We start from the raw sequence: 10801 nt of genomic DNA on the forward strand, positions 1-10801 counted from the left end.
ATATTTTTCTTGACTGAATACAAACTCAAGTTTTTTTTTGCTTAGGTTTCAGATCAAAAGTACAAATAACAATAAAAACAACACGAGGTCCCTCTCTTGAATCTCCATGCTCCTAAATGTACAAAGTCCAAACATTTACAAGAGAAGAAACAATCTGTTAACTGTAGTAATTCAATCTATACACAAATCCAAACCAAAAGAATCATCAAGTAGTCCTTTTTTTTCTTTTCTCAGTATAAAAATGACCCAAAGAATCAAAGTTAGCAACAACAACAACACTTGTGTGGACGGTCGCTATGAAGAATGGTTGCAACAAGCAAGGACAAAGTTGTCCATGAAATGGTTGAGCTCAGCTGTATAAAGCTCTGGGTTACTCCTGAAATGGTCTACATGAGGTGAAGATATGAAGTTGCAGGCACGGACCTCGTGCCCTGCTTTCCTCTGCTCTACAATGAATGACTCAACTTGCCCCGCGGGTATAACTCTATCCGCAGAGCTGTAAATGTACAACTGTGGACATCTTGGTTGTGATGATGATAAAGTCTCTAGAACATCAGCTAGTCTCCTGTAACAGCACGAGTTTGGTTGTGAAACATTGCATTTGTGTGATGAAAGGCGCCTTTTTGTGTGAGAGAGAGCTTTTACCTGTTTACTTTGGGAAGATTAAGAATCACGGCGAAGAACTTCTCCAGAATCATAAGCAACGCTGTTTCTATTGCAGCGGGTTTAGGCTCGGAGAAGTTTATACGTGCTCCCATGTTTGACTCAAATGACGAGCTTCCGGATCCTTTAGTGGCTACACTGTTTTTCTTCAAGAATGCGGCGGAGAAACCTGATGCCCATACCTGCGTTTACAAGCCAAATTAGTATCCATAAAGCTCAACTGAACAGTGCAGAGATCTATGACAGGAATAGCATCCAAACAGAACAACATTTAAGAAATCAGAACCATAAGCCTCCACAAGTTAAGTCTCATTTTATGGCTATATGACCATATAACACAAGCTATGAATTCAAGAACCATCGCTTACAGTAGGATCAGCAGCAGCAACAGGAGCTGAGTCTACTATGCACCCTTTAACCCTTCCCATCAATGAAGAATCTTGCTTCTGAAACTTTTCCAAAATGGCTCCATATGTTAACCATCCGGTGTTGCTGAAGGTATGAAAGACGAGATTCTTCTGATCCTCTTCATCCAACCAATCAGCCAGGTGATTAACCAGAGACTCGATGTTCTTCTCTGCTTTTCCTCCAACTTGGTAGCTCATAATCTCATTCATGGGGAGAGTAAACGTGATGACATGGTAACCCCTTGAAGTATACCACTCCGCATATTTCTTCATATGCTTCTGCTTCGATCCAAGCCATCCAAGCAAAACCACAACGGTCCTATTCTTCTCCAACGCACATCTCGAGGAACCAGACAGATCAACTGCATCAGTCTCAGGCAAATGCCACTTGTAAGAAACATCTGGAACAACAAGAGAGGCCCCAGTTGTGAATGCTGCTGGTTTTGATGCCTTAGCCAACTCCGCAGACTGATAAGCGCTGCGAAGAGCGGGCAACGAAGTAAGAGAAGGAGCGAGAGTACAGCTGGGGTTAGGAGCTAGGAGATCAACATTTGGTACAGGAAGACGAATCCTGGACATGAAAGATAAATCAGCGAGCTTGGAGGTTGACATATGAGAAACCCATAATGACTTTTCGTCCTGAACAGAACTAGAGACTGAAGCAGCAATTGGCTCTGGTTCAGAACCTCGAACTAGTGATCTAAGAGAGGAGAACTTGTCAGAGACATCAGCAGAGACGGAAGCGGCGATAACAGCTGCAGCAGCAACAAGTGGGCGTTGGATACCCCCAGACAAATAACTCATGATGGCCACAATCTAAATCCAAAACTAGCATAAAAGTCTCAATGCAATGGAAAGGACTCCTGTTATATAAGAAGAGAGATACTAGTGTAAAATATAAGTATACACACACACACACACACAAAACACATGTTGAAAACGCGTGTAAAGACTACAAGATTGTTGGGACATGCTGTAAATTACCTGGAAGCAAAGGTTCCTTTTGATTCTTCAAACGAACTCGGGCTGCCAAGTAATGACAGCCCGACCACAATGTAGTAATTGATTGGTCAGAGTCAAATCTCTCTTTTAACACGCGGCTACTCTGCAATAAATCGTTTCAAGTCAATCACATGTATTCTTTGAATTAAACCAGCTCGAAACTAACTACTAAAATAAAAGAGTTACTATGATGTTGACACAAAAGGAAAAGAAAAGGAAAAAAAAAACTTTGATGGTCTCTAAAATCATGAGGATCCCACCTCCAACAATGAAAACAAAGCTATGATATGCCTCCAGAAAATATAAGAAAAAAAAATATAAAATTCAAAGATAGAGATCATAATAATCCCCAATAATTAACAATGGGGTCAAAAAGGAGCCACCAACCAACCACGAGAAATCCCGAATTAATCGCATGGAGCACGACGTGGTGATTGCGACCACCACCCAACCCCATTCTACAGACGAGACGAAGCAGGACAATGATAATTCGATGGAAACCCAAAAAGATCGAATTTCAGAAGATTAATCAATGTAAAACTGAACATGCTGAGAGAGAGAGACAAAACGATTGTGAGTAATGTTGTGATTTAGAGAGAGAGAGAGGGAGAAAGGAAGGAGAACTCACCGCAGAGAGAAACGGAGAAGAGGGAGATGAATCTTTTTTTCTTTCTTTCTGTGTTTAGGGCAACGATACTTGATTTGATATTCTCTTCAGATATATATATACCGCCTTCAAATAGAACAAAAAGAAAAATATATTTATTGTTTTGTTTTCTTATAACAAGTTTAATTATAAAAAACAATTTAATTTGATATAAAAACAATTTAGTTATCTTTAAAAAAAATATTAGTGTCTTTTTTACAATTTATTTATTTGTTTCGTTCTTATGTTTATTTTGTAAAAGCTTTATGGATCTGATAACTAGTAATATTTTACACCAAAAAAAGGGCTTATTTGCTAAATAGCCAAAAAAAGTGAAATTAGATTTTTAGAGAGAGAGTAGAGAGAGATAGGAAGAGAAAGTAGGAGAGAATGAGTGTTTTTAGTTAGTTAATGAATTTTTTTTTTTTTTTTGTCTATTGGGTGCAGTTATCCAAAAAAAAAACTAGCAATGTTAGGTTAAAAGAGTGTAGTGAAATTTGTTAAGAAAGTTGTTTATTAATATATATCTATCTTATTAAAACTCAAGTATAAAATAAGATTGTTTGGAAACTTAAATAGTAGTTTTAATGAAATGTGTTTGGAAACATGTATAATTAGATTCATTTTAGTAATTTCTAAAGCATAACCCTTTAACCATAACTTATAAATCACGTGGCCCATTTACAAAATCTCAAACATAAATTCACTTTTTTTAAATCAATACTTGCTTCCCACGTCTTTTCTTTCTGCGAACAAAATCTCACCAACCTCCTTAAAAACCGTCTATTTAGACCATAATTCGTTACCTAAAACGTAGAAGGTGTTGGTAACAAAAAACATATTACAATCCAAAAATATTCAAAATATATGCTATCACAAGAATATCTCCACAAACAATCACTCCTTATAACCTAGATTATTCACTTCCCTATATAACCTATCTTTTTCCAAAATTCGCTGTAAAAAAAAACTATTATGGCTATGGTTACAAACAGCAAAATCACTATGTTGAACAATCTCAAACCATATAAGACTACTTGGAAGGTTGAAGTAAAAATTCTTCGTTCGTGGACACAACACTCAAACTATTCTGGAGAAGACACTTTCGAATTCATACTCGAAGATAGGATGGTATGTTTTTCTTTTTAATCTATTTGTTTTCTATAACTTTCAGTTTCCAACGACTAAACCAACGTATGCCTATTTGTTATTGTAGGGATCCGAGATATATTGTACCTGTAAGAGGATATTCCTTGCTCGTGTTAAGAATTTGCAAGTCGGTCAATGGAGGTTCCTCGAGAATTTCTCCGTTTACCCTACTACTGGGATGTACAGACTTTCGGGCCATAAATTCAAGATTTCCATCACAAAAAGTTCCATTGTCACCAACTCCAGTCTGACTACCTGCGAGGTACATACGTTTGTTACCATATAATATCTTTAATATATGAATCTAATCTATTAAAACAGGAGTACAAAAATAAAATAATCCTGAGTTTTCCTCAAAATTAGTTACTTATGCCACTGGCTTAATAAACTGTCGTTTCATAAGATTCCTAAACCACTTAAATAAATTCTCGGCATTTAACCTTAATTAATTTGTACCTTATCCGGATGGACCAAAATTAACTCTTATAAACCCATCTATATATCGCCATTCTCGCCAGCATATCTTGGTTTAGTCTGCATAATCAAAACCAATTGTATAAATATTTAACCATATAATTCGATCCAATCTCTATCATGCTTACGAAATATACATTGTTGTGTTATCAATGAACTTTTTCTCATCTAAAATATTAATTTCATGTATTGTTGTGCTTACTCAGTTTTTTGTTATGATCAATCTTATGGTTCATTGGTTTGTAACAGCATATATACTATGATTTACCAAACACATATAAAATGTTATTTAAATACTTAGTTAGGTTACTTAGTATCATAATAAGATATTGTAGTTAGTATCATTAGATATTATTGGTGCACAAAATCAGAACTAATCAATAAAATTCCAAATATGTTTCCTACTTCCACGCAATTATCATAAATAAAACGATATCAAGCAACAACACAATCGAGAGATCCTGTTTCAAAACTTGCAAATCACGTATAGCTAATCTTTAAAAGTAATAAATTTGATTATTCCTAAACTCAATAACATTCCAATTTTTTTTTTCATATTTCAAAGAAGTCAACATAACAAAAAGGACATCAATTGGGTTTTTGAGTTTTCCATAATTTATAATAACTTAAAACCATATATAGTTGTGATTTCCATTCTCTGAGATTTTAACATATATTATAGCACCAAAAATATAGGGACTTTCTAAACTAAACGATTCTATTCTTTTGAATATATTGTCCATTTTATATACAAAATCGGTGAATCTACTCCTATAAATAAGACCATACCTATCGTAGGAAACATCACCACTATTCCAAGCAAAACTGATTTAGTTATGAGTATGTGAAACCTCTTTGGAAATCAGATTTTCACCCTCAGCCCTGCAACAAGAATGTATAGATCAACTGATCATTCTTACAAAATGGGCTTCTTGCAAAAACACAACAATCACAAAATCTACACTTAGGAATGATAACCTGTTTCTAAGTTTGGTAGATTTTCAAAGTGTTTTACATGGATCACTTAAACCATGTTTCCTCACTGGTACGTTCTCAAATTATTACCTGCGATATTGATTTGAAAAAAAAAACATTTTCGACTACTCTGTTTTCTTACAGACTTGATGGGCCAGGTTATTAATTTGGGAGAGCTAAAAACAATTCATTGTTCATGCAAACCAAGGATGAAACCTGAGTTTACTCTTGAAGACATCAAATAAGTACATGTTTTCAATTTAATTTTCTGTCTGTTGACACTAACAACGATGTATCCTGTTATTCCTACAGAACATTAGATTCCATAAGAACAATCAAGTTCCTCATTTATAAGACAACTCAATACTGTATTAGTACAAGAGTTATATGTGTATTGTAAGGTTTTGTATTCACTGTGCCTAATATCTTTCATCATTTTACAATTGTAATTATTTTCTATTGTGACAGACAATAACAAATTCAAAGCAAGAAAGAGAGTTTTACCCGATGAGAAGCTCAAAGAAACGTAAAGAGGACTTAGACAGGTGATATCCAGAACAAATCTCAGGTCTCAGGTGGGCTGCTTCTTCAGATCAATGGATTCCCAGCAACACTACAAATCAAGAAAAAGAATTACTCATGATTAAATAAATATATGAATTAGTGAAAATAACTTGAGAAAATTATAACTGGCCATAAAGAATATAATTTAGGGAATACCTTACCAATATTATCTCCCACCGCCGCTTCAGCTTCATTTTTGTTTTCTCTACGGTTCATATGATTTAAGTATAGTTGTATTATGAAGTGGATTTTGACATGCATGTGAAGATATATCGATTGAACAAAACTTAAAGAGTTCAGAAATAAGAACGGAGACATACCTTTAGAAGCTCCTATCAAACCGTTCGTCCTTCGATACCCTTTTTCCATTTGTCGGGATCATTGTAATTCCGTCTGATATGTGTTCCATTTGTATCAGCCTCCGATCGATTGTTCTTCTTTCTTCATCTACATGCAGTCGTTAAGAGAAGGGGAGAAGGTAAAGTTGTCGTTTTTGTTTTCTCTTGACTAAACTGATATTGTTTTAAAGGTCACATATCAAATAAAACTCACAGGTAAATAAATACAGGGCCTATTGTATGTTGGGTCAAAATGTACAAAAACCCTTTAGTCTAGAATATGTTTTTTGTATTTTTCAATATCCATTAAGAAGCTCAATTTTTTAAGTTTATAGGTAGATTTAAGGATTTTACAAATTAACATAATAAAAATTACTAATAGCAAATAAATTACATAAAATTACTAAGAATAACATTTTGTAATTTTTAAATCAACTATATAATTTGTATGAGTATAAATACTTGAACGTATAATAATATTCTAAGGGTGTTTTATGATTTTGTTATTTCATAATAAATTTAGTGTGGAAAATTTTATGAAATTTTATCGGTATATACTACCAACTGATAACAAATTAAATTACATATAAAAATAAATTGAATAAGGTATATGTTGTTATCTATTTACATTATATAAACATCAAAATCTATACGATATATTTAAATAGTAATTTAAAATAAAAACTAGACATATAAATTAATTAATAGGGACAACCAAAAATGCTATCATACAAAAGGTGAATTACATATGATATTGTTTTGATTGTTGAATATCCAAAAATGTTATTATGCAAAAGGATTCAGATAAAACTCGGATTCCCGAATCAAAAGAACCAAACTAAATTCAGTCCAAAATATAGTGTCAACTCCAAACCAAAACTCGTTAAATATTCTAATGAATTCAAATTTTTGTATCTAAAGAAATAGAACTGAACCTGGTTCAAACCGTAATATTACATGTATCCGGATATATTTGAATCATATTTATATATACTTAAATATTTTAATTATTTTAAATTTAATATCTAAAAATATATAAAATATTTTGAAATTATCCAAAATACTTGAAAATATATACAAATTGTCAAAAATAAATATTTAAAATAGCAAAACAATACTCAAATCACCAAAAATACTTAAAAAAATATATTGATTCTCCATCTAAATATTCAAATCAAACCAATTTTTATGTTGAATTTAAGTATTTTGATATGTTATTCAAATTCATATGTTATATATTATTTTATATTTATATTTTGAGAAACTTAAAGTATATTTAAACTTAAATGTTTAAATATAATTTAAACGGGTTATCTAAATCCAAACCGAACCCGAAATGATCTGAACCGAACTTGGACCAAAATTTATAAATACATGTATAGGGTAAATTCTTCAAACTCAAAAACTCAAAATCCAAATAAATCCGAACCAAACACGAATGGATACTAACATCGTATAAATATATTTATAAAAATTAAAGTAAACACCCGCGCGGTCGCGCAGATCAAAATCTAGTCTATATTATTAAAGTTGAAGTACACATTGAGATTGTTTGGCAATATGGATAGTAGTTAAAAAAATAGTACTGTTTGGAAACATGGATAGCAGTAAGTTAGTAAAAAAATAATGGACTTATGTTACTAAAAATTTGAAAGTCCATTACATTATATTAAAAAAATAATGGCTCTATGTTAATTGATATATATATATATTCAAATCAAAATAATAATTTAAATTAATTTATATCAAAAATTCATTCAAAAATATACATATATTCAAAATTTGAGTTTTACTAACATATTTTCAATAACTATTATAAAAATGCTTTCAATATATATAATAAAAATACAATACAAAGCCCAATTTCAAACACCAACTTAAATTATGGTTTTTATATTTCACATTAAATTTTAAAATATAATATATGTGATTATTTATATGATTGTACGTATAAAATATTATTAATTATAAGAAAACTTATTTGATGGTACATACAAAAAACGATTAATTATATAATAACACATATTTTGTAACCTATGATGACACATATAGGATATATATATATATACAATATTGATTAGGGGTGAGCGTTCTGGTTCGTTTTCGGGTCTTTTTGAGATTTCGTGTCCAGTTCAAATCTTTGAGGATTTGGTTCGGAATTGGATAACCAATTTCAATAGGTTTGGTTTAAATATTTGGATAGAGAATTAATTACTATTTACGTATTTTTGGAGTTTTGAGTATTATTTAACTATTTAAGATATTTACGTTTGATTATTTGTATATATTTTCAAGCATTTATGCGAACTTAAAAGTATCATATATATTCTGGATGCCTTTATATATATTAAATCTAAAAATAATTAATATATATAAGTATATAAATCTATTTTGGATACCCAAAATACTTTTGTTCGGATCGGATTAGGTTTCAGTTCTTCAAATACCAAAATTTTGAATAATTCAGATATTTAATCAATTTCGGTTCGGATTTAGTACTACTTATTCGGATTGGGATCGGTTCGATTCTTCGAGTTCGAGTTTTTTGCCCAACCCTAAATAGTGACATAAAAAGCAAATAGCATCGTATTTTTAAAAAAAAATACATCCGCACGGACGTGCGGGTCAAAATCTAGTGTAAGATTATATCGAATGTACTAACTTATTTTATTCTTTTTTATAGTGAAATAATTTCAAAATAAAAGAAAAATTTTATTTATTCCTTATCGATATGAAATAAATGACATTTCCTTTTTTAAGTAAACTTTTATTTAACCACAAAAATGTTCAATTGACGTATGAATCGGACCATCCCACCACTTGGATGTGGAGCATAAAGACATTGATGTTCTGTGACGCAAATATTAACAAAAAAGGTTCATAAACGAGTTATATCATGTGGCTCAGAATCAGACGGTGTAAAGTAAGGCAGGGTATAATTATTGAAAATCCTTTTAAAGTGTCATATTTTTGTCAAAAAAAAATTATAATGATTTCTTGTCAATTTTTATGTGAAAGAATATTCCATTTGGATATCCAATAAAAAAAAGGGTATGGGGGAATCTTGGTTTTACACACTACGCCAAGTTGTCCCCACCACCACCATTTCAATCTCTTCCTTCTTTTTTGGAAGTGTTGTGAGATTTGACTTTTATTCCTAATCATCAGATCAAAGTGTTTGGATTCGTCTTAATCTTCTGCAAACTTACTTTCTTTCTGAAATATATACTTTTGTATCATCTTAAGCGCCCTATTCTTTATAGAATAAACATTTTACGTAATAGTTATGTTTTTTTGTTATGATTCCTCAAATCCTGAATCAATCATTCAACTAAAATGCCAAAACCGAATTGACATTACTTTGCTGAAGTTACACAAAAAGAATTGAATTCTCATTGTTTTATTCTAGTATTCTATATACATTTTGCATTATTATTTTCCATCGAGGAGAAACATTATATATTCTCCAAAATTGGTGAACTTTATCAAAAAAGTATTCAAACTTAATATATACTACACAATATATTAGAGATATGTAGGCTGTAAGATGTGTATCTTACGGACCAAGATTGTGAAGCCCGTGAAACCCTTGAAGATCATCAAGACTAAAAGGAAAAGACTTGAAGAACAAGTTACTCTCAAAATATTCTAGCATATTTACATTAAGTGTTTAGGAAAGTTAGCATTATCTAGTGTTAACATTATGTTAATGTTACTACTATATATATGCATATTGTATTCTCTTATTAAACACAACACAATAATATACCTATTCTATTATACTTTACATGGTATCAGAGCCTCCTTTTTGGCCTGTAAATTTTTCAAAGCTCTCATAAAGAAATAAAACAGGACGATGTCAGGCGATTCCGGCAAAGAAATCGCAGTTAGCGATCGAAGCTTGATTTCTCCTTATTATCTACATGCCTCTGATCACACAGGGCATGTACAGACTCCGTTTTTATTAAACGGATCAAACTATGAACGTTGGTCAAAATTGATGACCAATTCTCTTAGAACGAAGAGGAAACTAGGGTTCATCAATGGAACTCTAAAAAGACCAAAAGAAGAAGATGAAGCTGAACGGTGGGATATGGTAAACGCCATGATCATCGGATGGATATACAGCAGCATCGAACCAAACCTACGGACCTCAATCTCTCTCGTCTCAGATGTTTCTGTGATGTGGTCAGACTTGAAAGCAAGATTCTCCACCGGAGATGATACTCGCGTACATCAATTACGAGCTGATATCTCAGCATGTAAACAGGATGGACAAACGGTGGAGGTGTATTACGGGAAGCTGAAGGTATTATGGGATGATCTGTCTGGTTTTGACGGGTCTTTCAACTGTTGCTGCGGGCAAGATAGGTGTGAATCAATGGTAAAATTCCGTAAAACACAAGAAAAGATCTTAATGCATCAGTTCCTTATGGGACTTGATAAGAGTAGATTTGGCACAGCAAGATCAAACCTGCTCAGTCGTCTTGGCGAATATAACATGGAGAGCGTTTACTCACTGATCACGCAAGAGGAGAGACATCTGGCAGTTACTCAAGAAAAACCTGAAACTGGTGGAGTAG

At 32.3% G+C, this 10801-nt stretch overlaps 1 protein-coding gene across 5 annotated transcripts; it reads right to left on the reverse strand.

The window, feature by feature from the left end:
• Positions 1 to 66: 66 nt before the first annotated feature.
• On the reverse strand, positions 67 to 3068 carry LOC103869380 (transmembrane protein 53). 5 transcript variants are annotated; one of them, XM_033292918.1, is made up of 5 exons: positions 2701 to 3068; positions 2055 to 2175; positions 1032 to 1886; positions 646 to 845; positions 67 to 565 (listed from the first exon to the last, which is right to left on the reverse strand). In XM_033292918.1, the coding sequence occupies exons 3-5, from the start codon at positions 1872 to 1874 to the stop codon at positions 295 to 297; spliced, it is 1314 nt and encodes a 437-aa protein (XP_033148809.1). In that variant the 5' UTR covers positions 1875 to 1886; positions 2055 to 2175; positions 2701 to 3068; the 3' UTR covers positions 67 to 294. The 5 variants fall into 5 exon arrangements, with proteins under 5 accessions (XP_033148809.1, XP_009145705.2, XP_009145702.2 ...); XM_009147457.3 differs by having other exon boundaries at positions 1032 to 1933; positions 2055 to 2170; positions 2701 to 2871; XM_009147454.3 differs by having other exon boundaries at positions 1032 to 1933; positions 2701 to 2871.
• Positions 3069 to 10801: the final 7733 nt, after the last annotated feature.

This window comes from Brassica rapa, chromosome A05 (assembly GCF_000309985.2).
Source record: "Brassica rapa cultivar Chiifu-401-42 chromosome A05, CAAS_Brap_v3.01, whole genome shotgun sequence".
NCBI classification, from domain to species: domain Eukaryota; kingdom Viridiplantae; phylum Streptophyta; class Magnoliopsida; order Brassicales; family Brassicaceae; genus Brassica; species Brassica rapa.